Source organism: Bacillus rossius, chromosome 16 (assembly GCF_032445375.1).
Source record: "Bacillus rossius redtenbacheri isolate Brsri chromosome 16, Brsri_v3, whole genome shotgun sequence".
NCBI classification, from domain to species: domain Eukaryota; kingdom Metazoa; phylum Arthropoda; class Insecta; order Phasmatodea; family Bacillidae; genus Bacillus; species Bacillus rossius.
In genome coordinates, this window is record NC_086343.1 from 38,827,852 (window position 1) to 38,851,120 (window position 23,269).

Sequence of the window (23,269 nt, forward strand, 5' to 3'; positions counted from 1 at the left end):
CGTTTAGACTTTGTCGCTTCCGATGGGAGAGATTGGATAATCCGCCCTACAGCCCCGATCTTGCTCCACCTAATAGTCACCTGTTCCCTGCATTGAAGTTCGCACTCTTGGGACGTCTCTTCCAAAACAACGCTGAAGTGAAGCTGGCTGTGCGACCATTCGTTGCATCGCAGGGCAAGGCACATAGTATAGAATAGGAGCCCCTGCACCAAGCGCAGGAACGGGGACATAAAGACGGTCCGCCAAATTGAATTTGTGACGTCACGGCGGCCATATTGGATAACCTTGACCTTTGACTTTGACCGTGAACTTTGAAATTTTGCCAAATTTGGCCAAAAATTCATCAAATTTAGACAAAATATCCACTTTTTTCAATAAAATACCACCAAAAAATTTAAAAAGTAGGTATATCTAGTTCATTCTGGGGCACCGGTATGTGGTTGTAGAATCAGTGAATCAAGGCGGCCATGCATAAACTGTATCTCTCTTGTTCTCTGCCCAGACTCACGCCAACCTACATAGTAGTGGTGTTCTTCCACGCTACAGTGTTTCACCGCCTGGGGTCCGGACCACTGTGGGAGAGTGTAGTTGGTCGGGAGAGAGACCGCTGCCAGGCCAACTGGTGGACCAACTTGCTCTACATCAACAACTATTTCAACGCTGATACTATGGTATGGACATTCAGATAATTCTTAAGAATTGGTCTCTATGCCATGTTGGTTGGGCGTTTTTGGTCATTACTATAATTTATGGTTGTTTTTTAAATTATTCATCAAAATAAATTTTGCATAATATACATTTCGCAAATTGATTTTCATAAAATTAATTTAATGTGTAAACATAAAAAAAAAAAAAATAAAATAACTTTATTGAATTTTACAGCATGCAAATAGCTTTGTTAAAATTTACTATCAAAAATAAAAAAGGTTGATGTGTGCCGGGATCGATACCTCCAACGTGCGCTCAACCAACGCAAATACAAAAAAAAAATTAAAAAGGAGACGGCCTCTATATTGTAATATAGAGCTGTGAATGTGAGGTATGTGTTACTCTAAATTTCATAAACACTGAATGTTTAGTTGTTAACAAATTAAACTACCAAATATTTTCGAGCAAAACACATTATGTTTTATCTTTGTAATGTCTCTTTACTTTTCTTAACATTGTCTTAATTAAGACAGATAACAAAATTGGCTCACATGAAATGTCACAGTATAACAATTTGTGTAAAAATAGCATATAATATTTTCTTGTGTTAGGCTTACCAAAACACTACACGTAATGATTGCAATGCATTAAAATGTGATACGTACAAACAAGAAGGCGAAAACTACGTTAAGCATTGTAAATTGTAAAAACTTACATGGTAATGGTGATGAAATGCCGATAAAAAGTTATATAAGAATAAAAACACTAAACTTTTAAACGGGTATCTTACTAAACGCGAAACAATATTTAAAGGTGACGGCTGAAATAGTAATTTAAAAAATGGAGGCAAACTGACTTTAACTTACATTACTTAAAAACAGAGATACCATCTGTGTGATAAACATCAAATTACCAAATAGAAAACTCAAACGCCATGTTTTGCTGGGCCTTCACGTCACACAAAACCTATCTTAAACGACCAATAATTACATTGGCAAGAACAGACTAAGAAATTGACGCCCCCGCCAGCCCCAAGGGAGCGTCGTGAACCGCGTAAAATTGCCGGGAATTACCTGGTATAATGTATCGCCATCCGACATGTCAGCAAAATAAGTTACGGCACACAGTTCACCCAAACCTCTCGGCGTTCAACGCGTGTATAGAAAATATCAGGGCTTAATTTAAACAACAAAAGAAAAGGAATTTGCTTGAGAAAGCACAACTTTTGCGGCAAATACGACAAGACAATATTTATTAATCTGAAAGTCTGACATCAAACTATTACAAGCATAAAAAGAATATAAGCATTCGCCGGTACCTATTAATTAAATCGGGCCCGATGCTATAAACTATATATATATATTCATACCCAGCACATGATAAGGAAATATAAAAATACCCTAATCTTAACATCAGATTACAAAGACACCTTATACTTATTTAAAATCTCAAATAAACCAAGTTCGAGTTAGAAAAGGCCTTCCTGGTTACGCGACGTGCTCAAGTGTTCGGGGGACAGGTACCCTTAAAACGTTCAACGCGAGTCTCTACCATTTGAATTTCAATTATTTACTTCACGTGTCCATATTTTAAATTTGTTACATGTAACTGGGGGAAAACAGACCTCCGAAGTAAACTGACACTCTCAGGCTTGATGTAATTATTTCTGCCACCAATCTCTTGCAGCATAACCCCGTGGCACAAGGGGAATCACAAGGGAAGTCACTCACGTATCGGCTCGACGTCTCCGTATGATTAGCGAATCCTCGCTAAACCCCACTGGTCCTCAGGCCAGTCGGTACTGACGGCTAAACCAGCCGGAAGGAGCCTCGTTCCGCCGCGATAGTACAGCGGCTATCATTTTCACAAGCTTTACAGCTACTCTTGCACACACATATCAACGCGTTATTTTGCTGCCCAAGCCGGCCCCACACTCGCAAAAGTAATTATTTGCGAGGCCGCTGGCGCGAACCGCCTCACTTCACGGCCCGTCGTACATAACAGCTGATCGCCTGCCTTCCCCTCTCCTCCTTCAACGAAGGGAGGGGAAAAAGTCTGTCTCCCTCGCGCGCATGCGCGCCGTGCTCGTGAATTGTTTCATTTTACCCCGATCACAATTTGTCCAACTTTGCTATGTCGCATTAATAATTAAAAAGCTTTTATACAAATGCAAATATATAACTACATTATAAATATAACCAATAAACACAATTATTTAATGATATTCTAACTAACTGTTACCAGGTGCTCCCAGGCGACACTAGCGCTGAAAAACGTTACCAACATTTCAAAAATACCGCCGTACGGATAACACCAATACTCAAAGAAACTATACTAAAGGAAAATTATAATTTAAACTTCCTTTCTTGTAAAACAGTACCCCGAGAAAAGGGGTACATAATTAAATAAAAGAATGAACCGCATGAGAAGGAGGCACAGCTCTCAGGGGCTTAAATACACGAGCCTAAAGCGCACTGCGAATGCTCGAGAGCCCTGGAGGGGGTCAGTGGCGAGCAAGGGGAAGGGATGACGACACAAGAAGAAACAGGCGGGGTTATGGAGAGGGGAGGAAGGTGATAGCCACGCCGAGACATTTTCATGTGATGACAGTGAATCCAATTCAAAGTAAAAAAGTTTTTGTATTAAATGTACAGAAATAATCCATAAAACAAAGTAATGACCTGAAAAGTATTTAAGCAATATTGTGTGGTAGGCCTAGTCTCAGAATTTACCATACCATAAATTATCAATTTTATGCAGTATGTTTAAACAAGGCCAATAATTTAAACCTTGTGGAGGGGTAACTGTTTTTCTAATTATTTGCCCAAAGAGCTATTTTATAAGGAAAAAGTCTTATTTCGCCATGAACCATCCCAAAAATTACTTTTACAAACTGTGCCGTTAATTAGTAATTTCGACACGATATATTTTAAATTTTTATTATGATTTTAAATTTTTTTGTGTAGAAATTTTATTTGCTCTACTTTAGTGTGATTTTACTTTGTTAGTCTGGTGTACTCCTCTGAGTTAAACTTTGTCTCAGTGCTCTGAAGCCCCTTTCCCATCGGCGTATCGGATATTTTGCTGGCCTAATCCCTGACTGGCAGACAGCTTACCATTTCCCCCGCCTTCAGTCACGCCTCAAGCCTGTAATATCATTTCTCTTCGTGACCCTAACTGCATAGACAAGCCTGTAGCTTGCAGGCGACCAGTTCTCAGAGACGAGCTGAGATTGGCCTTTTTCATCACGTATTAGTGTTATGTTCGCTCCTCTGCAGCCACGACGGGACGTAGATTCCCAGCAGCGTTGCATTTTACCCTCCCCCCCCCCCCTTCCCAGTTCCAAGTAAGACCAATGACCGGTCGTAACCCCCTGGACAACAGTGACCGTCCCCAAGGTCTACTCGCAAAAACGAGTGCGCCAGAACTGATAGCAAGCGCTACCTAGCGACCAAGTCACGAACTTCTCCGCTAGCCTACCCTCTAGGGCGCCAGAGAGCAGCACCTGCTTTCCCTTGAGTTATATGGACGCCGTGGGCGAGTCGATTGTTTTCAACTCAGACCCCTCCGACAGAGTTCTCTACTGTCGCCCAGTGATGCCAACTTCAAAACTCCTGCCAGAGTTTTTTTTTTTTCGCCCGCATTCGGGCAAGTTCGGAATCTTTCGGCGGCCCAGACCCCCCTCCACCTGTAAGAGCCGGCGGCCACTTTTAATTACGAGACACGGTTTGCCGCGACACAGATCAACTCGCGTCGCGTCTGCAGACAGATCTCCATCGAGTATCGGCGAATCGGCAGACTCTGCAAGACTTCATCCGACCGCTAACGACTATGTAGTCGCTTTGTATAAGGGATGCTATCCCTCAAGTCAATCCTAGTAGATTAGTCTGTCTGCATAGTTTATATTATTTGCCTTCGAAATTTTTCTCTTTTAAATGTTATCATGAAGAAATCATCCGCGTCCTGCCGCGCAATTCGCGAGCTCCAGACCCTGGCTGACCCCACGACTGCAGCGTGCTGGGCAACTCCCCTGTTTTGGTGAGTGATAATTCGCGACCCCCCCTTTTTTTTCCCTTAAAATTTTTTTTGGGCATTTTCTGCCCCATAGACTGCATGTATACAAGTTCTAATCAGTTTTGATTTGGACTTTTGCAGACAGGGTCGATGACAGGGAGAGACTGATTGCTCCCATCTCGAGGCCCCCCCCCCCTCCTGTTCCGTGGGTCACATTAGAAGAAACGTTTCTACTACCCGACGTGATCGTTTGAAGACCCCGGGTGGTAATGTAAATTCAACATTTCCCCCTTACCTAGCTACGAACTATCTTAAGCGGATGACCAACCCACCAGCGACCAGTGTTTTCCTCAAGAACATGTAGAACGAATAGAACTAATTATCAATGTAATCATCGGATCCATCCGATTTTGGGTGTGAAACTCAAATGCAAATGTATATATTTCAAACTAAGAATGTAAATTGTTTTAAATAATCGAGGGCCGGCCCCTTTTTGTTTTTCTTTTGTTTTTTTTAAATCTTTGAAACTTGTTAAAACCTTTTGTATGTAAAGTAATGGAAACAAAATAATTCATCAGGGCAAATAAAACAGGGAAACTATAGATCAAGTTAATCTTGTAGTTTTTATTTATTGATTTTAACGATCCACAACTTCCTCCTTGCTTGTTACAGGAAGTTCCTAAATTTTGTTTGTTCCCCACCTCGTGTCGCCTCTGGTAAATCAATTTATTTAACTTGTTTTTTTTATCCCGCAAGTTTCCAAGGCACTTTTTTAATTAATTCAAAATAATTCAATTTTGAGGCACGAGGGGTGTTACAACTTGGTAGCACAGCGTGGTTTCCTTGGTCTATAGGCATACCTGAATAATATAAGCATATCTAAAATAAAAATAAAAGTACAAAAATTTTTTTTTTAATAATTTATGATAATAGCAATTTTGTAATAATATTGTAAACTGATCGCTGGTACACCCCGTAGTTATATTGAGTTAAAATTTTAAAATTTATCTTGAGTTAAATTCCCGTGTGGACTTAGGCTAGCGCGTAGCGTGCGAGACGTCCTTCAGCCAGCCAGCTGTCCTCTCCCCACCGCGCGTCCCCGAACGTGCTGTTGACAAGGCCGTAGACATCCCCTCCTCCCCTGCACATCGGGCGACTGGCGGTATTATCATATCTCGTTCGTGTCTGAGGCTCGCGCGGACACACACACACACACACACACCCCTTGTTCCCGCAAGTCCCGGAGGTCGCTTACCTCTGAGAGAGACGCCAACAGACGTACCAACTTATTCGTCTGCCGGCAGCAATAGTTAACTTTTTGTATTCTGGGCACATACTTCCGACCCGTCGGAGCAACTACGATATTATTAAGCTAAGTTAAATTAAGAGTGTCTTGTGTAGAATTTAAGGTACTGTTTCAACCATAGTTTTAAGTCTTTGTTGGTTGACCAATCAACGTAAATTTTTGTATATGTTTTGCTGTCCTCGTAAGACTGGACCAAGCTTCACCTACGAAAGGGACACAATGCTCACGCCGGAGTATCTCCTCCATGACGAGCTGGAGTACGAACTCCGATTTCGAGTTTTGTCAAGCCTCGGTAACATGGGCATGCTCCGGAGAAGATGCCGAGCTGCGTGTGCCGAAGAAATTCAACCACAAGTCACTAATCTCGCTGACTTGGACTCTTTGGAGGAATTCAACTGTGTTTGTAGTAAATTTCAGGAACTCCACAGTTACACTAATTCTATACGAGAAGAGACAAATAGAAACAACATCTTACGTGCGCTAACTCGCTTGAGTCATATTGGCACGAGATTTACCAACCTCACAATAGTAGCCACCAAAAAATTAAATGGGATCTACCAAAAGGAGATCGAGAAATGTAGGCAACAGATTCCTGGTCTAAATTTCCAATTGCGGAGCAAACTAGCCGCAATCGACCAAAGAATACTTGAACCCGTAGAGGCAGTGGCAGGAGGAGTAACTGACAGTCAAGTACAGGAACCCCCAAAACAAATGCACACTGGAGGCAGCCCAGTCCCTACCCCACCTCTTTTACCCTCCCCACCGCCCTCACCCCTCCTGTGACATCACGTCGCCAGGCATTGACTTCGACATTCACACCATCTCATTTTCCATCTGCGACTGTCATGGCGACTGGTACTCACCCGAGCACCAATGTCACCTTCGCCTATCCTATGCATTCGCTCTCAGCTCATCCTGTTTACATGCCCCAACCCATATACCTACCCTCCACCTCACCCGCCATTTTCAACCCCTATCATGAATTCCGGTCAGCCTTCTCATCCCTCCATACCTCTCCGGAAGCCTTTCCCACCCCCTCGGCCAGTGGAAAGTCAGTTTCGCCACTAACAGCCTTTCCTTCCACCCTGGCAGCTACGCTACCACAACCAGCCCCTGTGCACCCTGGTGGCAGGATAGAATCACAACTTCCTTACCCCAGCCCCGCCACCACATACCTGCCATTGGGCCCGCAGGTATACCAACTTCAAAACCAAACTCAACCTCCACCAGTCACACCTCAAGCCTCTAATCTAGCACCGAACCCAGTACCTGTGGTTCCTACCTTCAATCAGACAACTGGAGGTAGTTTTTACGCTAAGATACCAAATCCCGTTGAAAGACTGCTGGCTAATTTGAAGGAAACCACAGGGTTGGAGCCCAGGAGCCTAATCGACTTCCTAAAGAATTTGTTCAAAATCAAACAAAAGGCAAACCTTCCAGACAGGGAACTCCTAGAAGTTATTTTCCCCTTTACACAACCACCCTTGAGCAAGCGAGTGATGCTCGCCATTGAGCAAAATTATTCTTTTGACCAATTTCATGAGGACGTTCTAAATTATTTTATTCCAGCCCGTTTGATGACCAACATCAGACTGGAGTGGTACAATAGGCTACAGCAAAGGAATGAGGCCCTACCTAACTTCATAGCAGACATCAAACTAGCTGCGCAAATTCTTCGGTTGCGAGTACCTGAGAGTGAGATAGTCTCAAACATCCTTGATGGAATTAATCCGCAGGAACGATCGAGGGCGGTTTTCAAGTCTCGACCGCAAAACTTTGCCGAGCTAGACCGCCTGTGTATCTCGAACACGAACGTGGAATACGCTGACCACCAGCGAAATCGAGAATCAAATTCCTACACTCACAACAACGCACGGGCGGAAACAGAAAACAAACAACAATTTCCCAATAAACATTTTTCGCAACAAAAGCACAAATCAGAACACGTCGCTAGGCCCCAGTACAAAGATGAGAGCATACCGGTTTGTAGGTACTGCAAAAAGTCTGGGCACTACATTGAGCAGTGTCGTGCAAGAAACTATCGGCCAAATTCTAACTATTCTCAGAATCCAAAAAACATGTAAACTGCTGGCCAGAAAGAATTTTTTCTGAGCCAGCCACCCAAACAACCATTAGGAATTTTTCCCTTCACCAAGGCCCTAATAAAAATTACGAACAAAAACTTCAACAAAACACCGCTTCCCCACACAGAGGAAAAAACAAAAGAAGAATACAGAAACAAAGGCGAGCTAAGAAAAACAAAGCCCGCCAAGACAAGCAAACGGAAAACTGTAACACGTCTAGGCCTATGTGCAGACAATGTAATTGTCCGCGAACCACGGACAAAAGAACATGTCATAATATTCTAGCTAATATACCCACAGTTTTACCCTACGCCAACACAATAATTGGAAAACAAGAAGTTCTAGGCCTAATAGATACTGGATCCGTGCGATCATTCGTGTCAGGCCAGCTATTCAGGAAATTACAACAAGACCGTTTGACTCAAAAGGTAGAGCCAATAAAAATAAAGTGTTTTACAGCTGCTGAACAGCCTTTGAAGGTAAATCGTATTGTTTTTGTTAAAGTAAAAATAGATTTGTTTTCTTGGTCTTTCCCATTCTTAGTAGCAGATGATTTGGCCACAGATTAAATTTTTGGTTCCGATTTCATTGTAAAAACAGGTATGATAATTGATTTGAAAGCACGAAGAGTTCACTTTAAATTTAACAACCAAGTTTTTGTTTCTTTTGTGTCACCTGACGCAAAATGTCAGAGCAAAGTAAATGCCATTCACACAGAAGCTAAAGGTGATAATAACATTTCACTAACCCATCTTAACTTTGAACAGAAACAAGAAATAGAGAAGTTATGCAGTAACTTTCCCGACGTTTTGAGTGAAAAATTAGGGCGCACCCATCTCACCCAATATGAAATTAAGCTTTTGGACAAAACCCCAGTTAGGTGTCACCCTTACCAATTATTAGGACCTAAAATGCAGATAATGCGGGATCACATACAAAATTTATTGGACAAAGATGTTATCGAACCTTCCACTTCCAGTTTCGCCTCCCCGGCATTTTTAGTACCCAAGGACCAAGGCCAAGGTCACCGCATGGTGGTCGATTTCCGCCGCGTAAATCGGCAAATTGAAGTAGAGATGACGCCATTACCAGACCTAAATTCGGCATGTCACTGGTTTAGTAAAGCCAAATTTTTCAGTGTGTTTGACATAAATTCGGCCTATCATCAAATACCACTAACACCAGAGTCAAAACACGTCACAAGTTTCTGCGTTCCGTGGAATCTGTATCAATACAAGGTAGTACCCTTTGGCCTAGCCACAGGCGCCCAAGTGTTAACACGCCTTCTAGACCAAATTTTCGGCGACCTGAAATTCAAATTTGTTTTTAATTATCTTGATGATGTCGTTGTTTATTCAGAATCCTTTGAAGAGCATATGGCTCATTTGCAAGAAGTCCTTAAGCGACTACGTAAATCCGGCCTCACTGTTAATACAAAGAAGGTGAAATTTGCAGTGCAGGAAATTTCTTTCGTCGGACACCTGATTTCAAGTCGAGGAGTAACCATTGACCCTAATCGCACACAAGCGATAAAGGATTTCCAACCCCCTAAAGATGCTAAGGGCATTTCCAGGTTTATTGGCATGGCAAATTTTTACGCCAAATTCATACCTAATTTTGCTGAGCATGCAGCACCACTGAATGCTCTACGTAAGAAAAATTCCGTTTTCAATTGGGGTCCAGAACAGGACAAAGCTTTTGATTTTCTAAAACATGCAATAGCTATCCCTCCAGTACTTAGAATGGCTGATTTCAGTAAACCTTTTATTTTGCAAACCGATGCATCCAGTGTGGCCATTGGGGCCGTGTTGTCACAAGAATTCGATGGCTGCAGGCAACCTATAGCTATCGCCTCCCGCACCCTAACACACCAGGAGAGGAAAGCCTCCTCCGTATACGAACTTGAGTGCCTTGACATAGTTTTCGGCATAGATAAGTTCCGGCCCTATTTGGAACACAAAGAATTCCTACTAGAAACCGACAACCAGGCCCTTGCTTGGCTTCTAGCCCATCCGAAGCAACTAGGTAAATTAGGTCGGTGGATTGTAAAAATTGCTTCTCTCAAATTTAGCATCCAACATATTCGTGGTTCACAGAACATCGTGGCAGATACTCTTTCTCGAATGTTCGAGAATCCTTCCAACTCCGAGATTCAGGAAAACAGTCCTATGGCCTGCCACGCATTGCTCACAGATTTTCCGCTAGCCTTTTCGGATTTACGATCCCACCAAAATTCGGACCCGCAACTGTCTGACATAATTGCGCAAATAAACTCAGGTTCACCCCCAAAATACCACAAACTATCTAAGGGAATTCTTTATCGAAGAACTCAGCAATGTAAGAATTTTAAAATAGCCTTACCTCAAAATCTCAGGGACATGATTTTTCAATATTATCACTCATCACCTTTAGGCGCACATTTAGGCATTTTCAAAACTATTGAAAACATCCGCAAGCATTTCATCTGGGACGGAATGCATAAAGACATAACCCAGAGGGTCAAATTATGCAAGTTGTGCAATTTGAGCAAACCTGCCCAGAAAACACAATTCGGATTTTTGAGTTCCGATGTGGCCGAAAGGCCCATGCAAAAACATTTCATTGATTTTTTGGGACCCTTCCCAAGGTCAAAAGACGGAAATTCGATGCTTCTAGTATGCGTAGATGCATTCTTAAAATTTGTGTGGCTAATCCCTGTTAGAAGAGCCACGGCCGAAATCACCATTCGAGCCCTCCAAAATTATATTTTCAAAATATCCGGGGTACCTTCCATTATTGTTTCCGATAATGCCACAAACTTTAAATCGACTCAGTTCAAAAACATGTGTTTTTCACACGGGATTCAGCATGTGACCACGACTCCCTACTACCCCCAGCCTTCACATGCGCAGCGTTTCAACCGAAACCTTCGGTCTGCCTTAATAGCATTCCATGCGAACTCGCAGGATAGGTGGGATTCCAATCTCGTGTGGTTGCAAATGGCTTTCAATTCCGCCAGACATGAAAGTCACAAAACAACACCGTTTGAACTCATGTTTACATACCAGCCGAACACCCTACTCTCTAATCAATGGACGTTAAAAGAGTTACTACCAGACGACCCCAGGAACATTGGGGAAGTCTGGAGTAGAGCTCGTAAAAACCTGAACTTGGCCCACGAGGCAAGCAGGCAAAAATATAACAAAAAAACGCTATCCCAATCCCTACAGAGTAGGAGATTTAGTGTTGTGCAGAGCACACACACTCAGCAAGGCGATCGACAAGAGGTCAGCCAAGCTTTCATATCGTTGGAATGGCCCCTGGCAGATCCAGTGATACCTCACGCCAGTCACGGTCGCTTTAGCCGACCCCACCTCCGGCGAATATCGCGCGCGCACACACATTTCTCAGTTGAAGAAAGTACACCCCAACCTGAAATAAGGGCACTCTTCACTGTGTTTCTTTATACAAGGAACAGCGTTCCTACTACGGCATGCCATACGCAACCAACGTGTTGATAAAAAAAAAAAAAAATCTAGGTCATAATCATAAGTAAAATGAAAAATCCATGGTACTAGTTTATAAGAAATTTAAGTTGAGAAGTGTTACACTAAGTTGTCTAGTTTAAAGGGGCGCCCCTAATTCAATAAGTTATCTGTAAGTTTTAGCCTTTATTTAAACACGTAAGAATTGTTAGCCATTGTAAGTAGTTTACTACAGTAGATCCTGGTACAGGGTAAGTTTCTGGAACCCAGGTTTTTGGTGGCTCAAGTGGGCCACCCTGACTCCGTCTTTCAGGGGGGAAGTATGAGCCGTTAATTAGTAATTTCGACACGATATATTTTAAATTTTTATTATGATTTTAAATTTTTTTGTGTGGAAATTTTATTTGCTCTACTTTAGTGTGATTTTACTTTGTTAGTTTGGTGTACTCCTCTGAGTTAAACTTTGTTTCAGTGCTCTGAAGCCCCTTTCCCATCGGCGTATCGGATATTTTGCTGGCCTAATCCCTGACTGGCAGACAGTTTACCATTTCCCCCGCCTTCAGTCACGCCTCAAGCCTGTAATATCATTTCTCTTCGTGACCCTAACTGCATAGACAAGTCTGTAGCTTGCAGGCGACCAGTTCTCAGAGACGAGCTGAGATTGGCCTTTTTCATCACGTATTAGTGTTATGTTCGCTCCTCTGCAGCCACGACGGAACGTAGATTCCCAGCAGCGTTGCATTTTAGCCTCCCCCCCTTCCTAGTTCCAATTAAGACCAATGACCGGTCGTAACCCCCTGGACAACAGTGACTGTCCCCAAGGTCTACTCGCAAAAACGAGTGCGCCAGAACTGATAGCAAGAGCTACCTAGCGACCAAGTCGCGAACTTCTCCGCTAGCCTACTCTCTAGGGCGCCAGAGAGCAGCACCTGCTTTCCCTTGAGTTATATGGACGCCGTGGGCGAGTCGATTGTTTTCAACTCAGACCCCTCCGACAGAGTTCTCTACTGTCGCCCAGTGATGCCAACTTCAAAACTCCTGCCAGAGTTTTTTTTTTCGCCCGCATTCGGGCAAGTTCGGAATCTTTCGGCGGCCCAGACCCCCCTCCACCTGTAAGAGCCGGCGGCCACTTTTAATTACGAGACGCGGTTTGCCGCGACACAGATCAACTCGCGTCGCGTCTGCAGACAGATCTCCATCGAGTATCGGCGAATCGGCAGACTCTGCAAGACTTCATCCGACCGCTAACGACTATGTAGTCGCTTTGTATAAGGGATGCTATCCCTCAAGTCAATCCTAGTAGATTAGTCTGTCTGCATAGTTTATATTATTTGCCTTCGAAATTTTTCTCTTTTAAATGTTATCATGAAGAAATCATCCGCGTCCTGCCGCGCAATTCGCGAGCTCCAGACCCTGGCTGACCCCACGACTGCAGCGTGCTGGGCAACTCCCCTGTTTTGGTGAGTGATTATTCGCGACCCCCCCTTTTTTTTCCCTTAAAATTTTTTTTGGGCATTTTCTGCCCCATAGACTGCCTGTATACAAGTTCTAATCAGTTTTGATTTGGACTTTTGCAGACAGGGTCGATGACAGGGAGAGACTGATTGCTCCCATCTCGTGCCCCCCCCCCCTCCTGTTCCGTGGGTCACATTAGAAGAAACGTTTCTACTACCCGACGTGATCGTTTGAAGACCCCGGGTGGTAATGTAAATTCAACATTTCCCCCTTACCTAGCTACGAACTATCTTAAGCGGATGACCAACCCACCAGCGACCAGTGTTTTCCTCAAGAAAATGTAGAACGAATAGAACTAATTATCAATGTAATCATCGGATCCATCCGATTTTGGGTGTGAAACTCATAATGCAAATGTATATATTTCAAACTAAGAATATAAATTGTTTTAAATAATCGCGGGCCGGCTTCTTTTCGTTTTTCTTTTGTTTTTTTAAAATCTTTGAAACTTGTTAAAACCTTTTGTATGTAAAGTAATGGAAACAAAATAATTCATCAGGGCAAATAAAACAGGGAAACTATAGATCAAGTTAATCGTGTAGTTTTTATTTATTGATTTTAACGATCCACCAACTTCCTCCTTGCTTGTTACAGGAAGTTCCTAAATTTTGTTTGTTCCCCACCTCGTGTCGCCTCTGGTAAATCAATTTATTTAACTTGTTTTTTTTATCCCGCAAGTTTCCAAGGCACTTTTTTAATTAATTCAAAATAATTCAATTTTGAGGCACGAGGGGAGTTACAAAACATTTATACTTATAAAACAATTTTTAAATCATTCCTTGTGAAGTTTTATTCGCAGTTTGTGCTTTAAATCTTTTAAATACATTGCCAGTTAAATAAATGTATTATTTCACAAAATTCTTTCAGAAAATAGAATTGTAAGCCCGAGCGCAACGTTCCCCAGGAGGAGCCAAAAAGGAACCAACTGCCAACTTACATTGTGATTTCTAAGCGGCCATATTTAATTACATTTACTTTTCTCTTCGAATTTGACCCGGGTCGTCATTTTGGATGACCTTAATCCTTGGATTATTCCATTTTGGATTCAAGAACTTGACCGCCAACATGGTTTCTGCCATATTTAATTCTGCTATTTTGGATTCTAGACCTTTCTGCCCGCTTGTGTTCCTACCATTATGTAAAATGACATCACGTCCGCCATTTAAAAATAAATGTAATGTCATCCAAAGTATCGAAAGTTATTTTCAAATTTATATAAAAGTTAGAATTTTTAAAAAATTAAAATTACAATATCTTTATAATGAACCTTCGTGTCTTTGGTTACAATCCCGATGAAGTCATTCGATTAAAATTTGCGACAGCCCGCACTTATTATTTTATTCAATCAGACTGATGCCCACCACTAAGACCAATACATGCATGTTATTACAACGAGTATTAGTAAGTTTTATGTATTAGCCGGAGCTGGCACAGGATCCTTGGTGTTATGCTTTTGGTGCCGACCGCCACCTTTGTTTGTAAAATCATGGGGGTCATCTTAAATAACCTTAAACCTTATATCTTGTCTTTGACCCTGGCAGCCAATTAGTACCGCCATCTTGGATTCAGACATTATGAATTCTATAAATTCTGCCATGTTGTATTGTCGCCATTTTGGATTCGGGAACATTCTACCATCTTAAAATCGAGAGCCCCACTATTTGGTATTGCACTATTCGTTATGACTGTCATCTTTAAAAAACATAATTTTTAATGCTTTAAATTTAGGAAAAAAAACTAAAATTTATAAAAATAAATGAATTAAATTTTGGCTAAAAAAAAAAATTAAAATTGCACCCAGTGAGACTAAAAATAAATCACTACAAATCCTTCCTCAAAAAAAAAACCCCGGCAGACTGAGCTCCCACCACTAATGCCAAGGCAGATATAACATCAGCCAGTATGTCATGGCGGCCATCTTGTTTTCGCCTTTTAAAGGCCACCACATTTTTTTTCAGTAATTGATACAAGGAGTGCTAGATGACACGTCATCTGCTAGAGGGTTCTCCCACCATATTAGTTTAGTATTTACTCACTAAAGTGCAGTAATTATTACTGACCTTAAGAACCACCATATTCGCGGACGTCTTGGTAGCCACATTGAAAATCCGTACTTAATTGTTTAGCTAGAAATATGGGGAAAATTAAAAAAAAAACATGTTAAATCACTAATTAATTTACTGATTGATTTTAATTATGTCACCGCTTGGATCGATCCCTATGCGATTGAAATAGTTTATTATATATTATATTGTTTATTATTTATTATATGGTAAAAAATCCTAAAAAAAATTCATCTTTGGGCCTCCAGTGAGACACTGATGACATAACGGCCGCCATATTAGTAATTCTTTATTATTTACCTATATAATTGGGAAAAAAATTAAAACTCATCAATAAAACAAAAAGTATAATTAGTGATTTGATTGATTCCTGTCCAAGTTTTAAAAACTGATAGAACAGGGGTAATTAATTTTATTAATAATATATTTAACAGACTTAAGTCAGGTCTACAATAACTAAAAAATATTAATATAAAAATATAGCAGGCACAGTGTTGCAGGGTGCGGAGTCGGGAGCCGACCCACATCTTAGATTGTTACATCATGGTGGCCATATTGGACTCCAAAATGACTCAATATGCCTAAAAAATCACTCCAAATAACTTTAAATTCGTAAACACTTTACTTATTCATGGGAAAAAAACGCATTTTGAGGGAAAATTTTCATTTTGGCCTAAAAAAAAAAAAAGGCCAACGGTTTGAAATGTTTAAATTGAGACTTCAGAATCCATATCTACAGCCTCCGATAAGTCTATGACGAAATCATGAATTATAGTGTATTATTTCAATGTTTGGTCACGGCCGCCATTTGAATTTCCGTAATTATTAACAGATTTTAATTGCAAAAAATTTAAATTTCATAAAAAGTTCATGAAATAAAAATCATTATACCATCTTCATTTATAGATCGTTGCACTTTTCGTTACGGCCGCCATCTTGGAGATCCGTATTTTTTATGCTAGTAAATCGGTAAAAACTTAATGTTTCGGAGATCGATAGTCAACATTTATTGCAGAAAATTAAAGAGAAACTTATTCAAAAAATAATTAAACAATCGAACATACTTAACTCTATGGAGGTCTCAAATATTACACTTAAACAATTTTACATACTAGGCACTATATTATCTGACTCTGGCTAAGCCTCGAAGTAGGGACTCAGAACAATAATTATGCTTTTTTAAGGGAAAATACAGTAAAGGAATAAATTTAATTGGGGTATATACATTGGGAGAGGTAATTATGTAAGTGACAACAACCAAATCTTTAGATTTAGTCCCTTGTTTATTATATTATTTATTATCATTATTTATGCTTGTGGCAGTTTTAGAGCAAGGATATTAATGTGTGTAATTTATACTAAACAGAAAAATCACCAGGAGTTGGCGATAAATTTAAATTTTACATTACACACAGGAGTAAAAAGAGAAATTTACAAAGAGCTGTAACCCTTATATTATATTTTCGCCAGCCATAGTGACGTTAAGGCTTTATTTTTATAAAATTAACTTAACCAAACACATAGGTACTAGAAAGTCCAATTAATTTGTTTCCTTAGTTTTTCTTATAAAATTGTCTCCTTGCCAGTGGTGAAATTTATAATGGAAAAATGGCAAAGTGAAGGCCAATCAAGCCAACAGGCGACAGTACTATGAGGGGCTGTCTGACTTATGCTGTGAGATCTCCTGAATCGGTGGACGTGTAAGACCACCGGTCTCTCCAAGATGATGAGTTCTGGGGGTTGGGAAATTAAAGTTGAACCCACACAACACAAAGAGACACACTAATCAAAGTAAGCATCACTAATAACAAAAAGAGAAATAACTCAAAAAATGCAAGGAAGAGACCAATATATATAAAATACAAGATGTATCACAAACCATTTGGTGGGTAGTACTGCAAATAAGATAAAGTTAGCAAGGTCGCGGCAGATATGTGGAACCAAAAGTAGGAGTAAAGCAATAAGACATCAAGGGAATAGTATTCTTATCTGAAAGTGCTACCTTTTTCCACAGGCAGTGATCGGTCTCTATCTCGGTGCAACCACGAATTCCGTGGCAAGGGCGAGAGTCGGTGACTAGCACGTTCGCGCACTGAAAGTAACAGCAGAGAGCCAGCTGGAGCTTATATTTTTAAGTTGCCTCAATGGTGCCTAAAGTGATGAAAGGGGGTTGGTATGCTGAGGAGATGGGAGGAGGAAGTAGCCACTGATTGGCCGTAGGTCCTTGGGTAGTAGGGACCCACAAACAAGAGACCTGGGCCACTCCATCCATTGGTTCCCAAGACTGCCAGCAGATGGCATGCGTGGGCGCTAAGACTAATGACTGGCTGGTAGCGATGGCCTTGGTTGCCATCGCCGTCTGGCGTGAAGGGGAAAAATTAAATCGGTCCTAGTACAACATATGACTACAGGTCGCACACGAGAGGCACTAGTAACATGCTTGGGTCCATGGCTTGTTTCCACCAGTAGGGGGAACTGGATTTAGAGACAGTCAACAGGTTAATGCTCCGAACACCTGGTTCTAGGAAGTAGAGCCAAAAAACACAATGGAAAGGGGTACGGGGTAATACTGGTGTAGTGGGAACTTGGCGAACAGGTCCTCTGTGGCATGTCCTGGCGATGGCAAACAAGATATATACGCCTGACTGAAAGGCGCCGTCTTCAGCCGACATCTTATAAAGTTAGGGCCTCAGACGAGGCAGATAGGAGCAGTAACTTGTACAAGGATTCTCGCCTGGAGTCACGCGAGGGAAAATAATTATATCCAAGCTGTGATCAGGAGCGATGAGGAAAGGATTAGCCATGCTGAATGAACATAATATTGCTGGATCATCAGCGCATGGCGATGGGAAACACAAATAGAAACCAGTCCAGCAAAGTTTAAGAAATTAAATTATCTATATCCATCAGATCATTAAAAAATAATATTTAGGTAAAGCTGCATTTGTTCCTAGCTGTTACTGATTCGCGGCAAAACATCGAGATAGCTTATTTTCCTTTTAAACCCTTCCAAACTTACTATTGACCTATATCACTACCTTGAACATGATATTTATTTTGCTTACATGAGACTTAAAATGATAAGTCTGTACATCATCACACAACCGTTCAGTTAATTGGGGTTTAAATGTTTACTATAATGTGTGCTCCCCAATTAGTATACTGCTGATTTGATCAGCTGTATTTAATAAATAATGTGTTTTTTTTAAATAATACCTGTCGACTTGGTAAGACACTGGCATATAACTACTATCAGAAGCTTTCCCCATGGTTAAGTAATACCTTACCTATTACTCCCGAGCTTTGTTTTCTAATTCCAAGGGTGAATCCTCGACATGAAGCTCACATAAATTTTCTGTAAAAGTAACAAATTTTGCCCGAAATATACTCGGCCAGGGGTATGTTTCGTCACGGAAATTTCAATATATTTCAAGCTAGAGCTAAAAAATGATGGCTATTATCCCACTTCTCAAGAAATTTGTAATGGAAATCACTAAGTGTGAAAAAGTTACTCTATTTTAACTTTCTATCATGTTTCTTTGTGCTCGGTAGTGGCTGAATTGCCCCACCTTTATCCCCCAGCTAAAAGCCATATGCTCGATTTCATGGGAAATGAAATTAATTGCATTACCTGTGAAGATGAAGGCTGGTGAACCAAAAAAGTTGAAAATATTCCATTCAGTACCTTTACTATAAAAGTTGCCTTCTGGTTTTGAATGCCGGAAACCATCAGAAATTTCGATTAACTATTAACCAGTACCAGAAAACTGGCATTCCCCTACTTAGATTTAGGTAAAGATTCGAAACTGTTTAGATACACCTTTTCCCACACAGAGGTTGGAGGTGAGCTTCTTAAACCCCTTAAATTCGCAATGTTCGTTGCCTTGAATTGTTGACAAATATCACAAGTCCGTACTAAAAATCGAATTTCCTTTTCCATATTTGGCCAAAATAAATGATGACTAATTATTTTTAGTCTTTCCTTGTACCGAATGCGACTCAAAATACGACCATCTTTTAATTTTCTGGGGCACATTAGCCTGAAAAAATCTCAGATTTATTCAACCTTCCCAGAAGTACTTTCGTTCCACAATAGTTTCCGCCACTTTTTTTTCCTATCAAATCATTAGAGATTTACCGACACTCTTCGTCCAAAACTTACCAGAAAGAGGATTCGGAATACACTGCAACTAAAAAGACCTCCCCATTCAGCTACTTCGTCATTTCCCTCTTGGTTTTCTGCTTTGAATTTTTATATTTCAAACATTCTAGATAAGGAGTCGGCTAAGCAATTTAGACTGCCTTTAACATGCCTGATGATAAACTTAAACCAGGTTATTTTATAAACCCACTGTTTAATTTTCTTAACTGCTTCTTGGACTGCCATAGCCAGGTAAAGTCCTAGTTGTCCGTACACAGTTTCAATTCACCTATTTCGTGGTAGTCCGTGAAATTCTCGCATATCCAAATGCAAGCCAAACAATTTTCTTTGTGGGCTGAGTACCTCATCTCAGCCGGGGTCAGGATATGACTAGAAAAGGCAACTGGCAATAAAGGCCCTGTAATAGGCTGGCAATTAACAGCTCCAAGTGCTAAGATACTAGAGTCTACAAAGATGATAAAATCCTCATCCAAATTAGGTAACTGTAAAATAGGTGGACTGGACAAAACTTATTCCACACAATAAAAGACTTCTAGTTGTTGAGGTGTCCAGTCATATTTCTCCTTTCCTATTTAACTGATTTTGACTAGGCGATACTTACACTAGGGTTAGTTACTAACTCGACTTTTCACCTGAACCACGAATTCAATGTTGCACAGGGTGTAGGATATAATGTGACTGCGGCTGTTCAAACACTTAACAGACACAGTCTGTATGATTCTGACTGCAGCATCTGCAAGCAGCCATTCAAACTCACCTTAGATAATATTTTAAATTTAGGCATAAAAACTGTTTTATACATGCTAATGTGGGATCCCATTTTATTTGGATATGTCTGTAAGGCAGTGTTCACATGCATATTTAAGATAAATTAACTGCGGCGATGTTATCATATATTTATCTGTCTTATCTTTACAGGTCATCTCTACATATAGTGCTTTCTTCCTCTCACGTGCACATAATCGTTATTACTATTTATTGAATTTCTTTTTTTTCTTTTTTTTTCCAGTCCAACTGTATAATTTTACCCTCCATTGTAAATTGAACTTTTTCCAAACCCTTTTAACACTTCCAATTTGTCTAGCTTCCTAAATTATTTGCCACCGACAGAACTTCTTACTTCAAAACCATTGTTATATTAATTAAAATTTATATGATGTATCAAATTTTTTCTTAAAATAATATTATACCTAATTATATATATAATATTACTTTTGCAGTGCATGTTGCATTCCTGGTACTTGTCCGTCGACACTCAGCTCTTCATTGTCAGCTTGCTCGTGGTGTATGTCATCAGCAAGTGGCCATCCTGGGGGTACTCTATCTTGGCCATTATGTCATCGTTGTCACTGCTGGTACCATTTATTAAAACTTGGTTAAGACAAGAAGATCCATTATTTTTAGTTTATAAAGAGTAAGTATTGTCATCTCGACATTTTTACATTTTTAAGTGTCGTGTATTTTTTAATGCATCAGCTCTAAAGAAACATACATTAAACCATATTTTTTCCAGAGCTATGGGTGATATTCCGGGTGCAAAGTATTTTCACGAGATGTACATAAGAACTGAAAACAGAGGAACTCCTTATTTCATTGGAATCATCATTGGATTGATTCTCGTCAAGTTGAAAGAATCTAAATTTCGGCTGAGAATGGTAAGTTCTGTAACAGCTCTTATATACCTATGTGTTTTTTTAACTAAAATCATTTGCTTCGTAAGTTAAAGCGAAAGTTTTTGTTCCAGGTGCCTTCACTTGTCTGCTTCGCCGCTCTAAAGGTTGTGTTTATAGGGAGTATCATGGCTTCCTACCCGTTCTACAGACCTGGGACTTCTGCGACAAGCATGCATGCTGCACTGTATGCCTCCCTCAGCAGATTGTTTTTCGGAGCTTCTTGTGGCGGGATCAGTCTGCTCGCGAGGTTTGGCAACCCAGGTATGGCTGCGCGTCAGACAATATGAATCCAGATTTATGTGTACACAATATCGTAATTACTAATTCACATATTAATTTTATTTTTAAATTAAAAAAATGATAAACTTTATAATCTAAAGTATAACATTTTCTCAATAACAGTTTTAGATCATAAGTAAAATAAAAAAATAAAAATCTGTTTTTAATTCTGTTATTTTTATTTATTTTTATTTTATTTTTTTCTGTAATTTCCCTAATTAATTGTGCTTCATTTTCTTTGATTGAGTTTCCAATTGTGCTTCCTTTTTGTTGATTGTCCTTCCTCTTTGTAGGATGTGCTTCCGATTGTGCTTTCGTTTCGTTCATTGTCATTCCATTTATGCTTGTTTTACATTTACTGTGAATTAATTTCCACGATAGTGCTTAAATTGTGCTTCCTCTTCGTTGATTATTCTTCTAATTGTGATTCCTTAACAATGATATTGCTTCCCGTTTATCGAATGTGCTTCCGATTGGGCTTCCTTTACGTTGATTGAACTTCCAATTGTCCTTTCTCTTATTTAAAGGCGTGTCCTGTGTTTGTGTGTGGATTGTGAGTGATAATGGCGTATACTATGTGTCCATTACATGCCCATTGTGTGTACTGCATGTCCAGTGTCTGCACTGTGTGATATTGCGTGTCCAGTTTGTACTGTGTTTACAGTGTGTGTACTGTGTGTATACAGTGCGTTCAGAGTATACTGTATGTACTGTGTATACTTTGCGTTCAATGTGTACTGTGTGTCCAGTGTGTGAACTGTGTGTGCATTGTGTGTACAGTGTTTCCTGTGTGTTAGCCTAGTGAAATCAGACCCTGGAAACCCCTGACGTGGAAAAATTGTTGGAAAGTTGGAAATCATATTAACTTTTTTCAGTTTTTCGCACGTAACTCGAAAACGATGCTTCTTAGGTCAAACTTAGCAGTAAGCATAATTAAAGTGTATATTATTATGCGTCGAATAAGACCACATACGTCCAAATCTGTTCCGTGGTTTGTCCGCAATCACCATTTTAATAATAATACATTTTTCTATATTTGTAAATATTTCAATTTCTCACCTGTTTACCGTCAGATATAATCTAAACCACCACTCAGATCAACAAAACCCACAGTATAAAGTTGTAGAGCATTAAATTCTAATTTGAACAGACACCTTAATTGTGAAAATCCGTTTGGTTCAACATGAGATATGTTCAATAATCTGAAATCCCAGTTATGAAGTTGTTGTGAGAACCCCCCCCCCCAAAAAAAAAAAAAAACACACACCATCTTTCTAATCCTATACATACTGCCAAATGGGTTATAGAACTGAATGAATGAGACTTGTGATTGACCAAAAAAATAATTAACTATATTTTTACAGTTGCGAAGAAATATGTGCATTCTCAAAATTCAAACAAGCTAAGATAATCTTCTACGTTTAGATGTCGATTGGTGATCTTGAGATGTGGATGTCTCGAGATCGACTAGCCTGGAAGTAGATGGCTACTGTTCAGTGCAGGCACAGGATAGGTCTTGTTCAATGTCACATGTTTCGTACCCGTCATTCATTTGTTCGGGGTCCATGATTTCAGCATCTGAATAAGAAGTAGAATGATATATCAGCAACAGTAAATGAATGGTAATTTGAATAAGTGAACAACATTGATACCTATTGTGGTGGAAATACAAACTGTGAAAATAACTGTACAAACTAAAACAATATTACCAGGAGCATTAAATGGGCAATAGACTTACCTGACAAGTCATCAGCTGCAGAATCGTGCTCTGAGTCAGTGGCTTTAGCTGTGTCTACATTTGGTGCGTCAGCACATGACTGCCCCTTGCAAGCTACACAAATGTAGGAGCAGTTAAGCCCCGTTTTACGGCAGCTACAGCTGGATCCCTTGCATCCTTTTTCACATTGACAGTATATTGTCTTGAGTACATTCAGTGGGGCTGCCTCTTTCTCAGTAGTGATGGGGACCAACCCAAATTTTCTGTTTTTCCATCCCCAGTTGAGTGCATCTTTATCGACCCCGAGCCACTTTTGGACCTGATGGTAGGCCCTAAAGCTATGC

General features: G+C 40.3%; 1 protein-coding gene across 2 annotated transcripts in view; it reads left to right on the forward strand.

Annotated features, from left to right (window-relative positions):
• LOC134539803 (nose resistant to fluoxetine protein 6-like) overlaps positions 1–23,269 on the forward strand; it is a 194,394-nt gene that overhangs the window by 139,688 nt on the left and 31,437 nt on the right. For both annotated transcript variants that reach the window (XM_063382075.1, XM_063382074.1), the window contains exons 7-10: positions 503–671; positions 20,477–20,670; positions 20,770–20,911; positions 21,001–21,190. In XM_063382075.1, the coding sequence (XP_063238145.1) occupies positions 503–671; positions 20,477–20,670; positions 20,770–20,911; positions 21,001–21,190 (695 nt within the window). The remainder of the gene's footprint in view (positions 1–502; positions 672–20,476; positions 20,671–20,769; positions 20,912–21,000; positions 21,191–23,269) is intronic.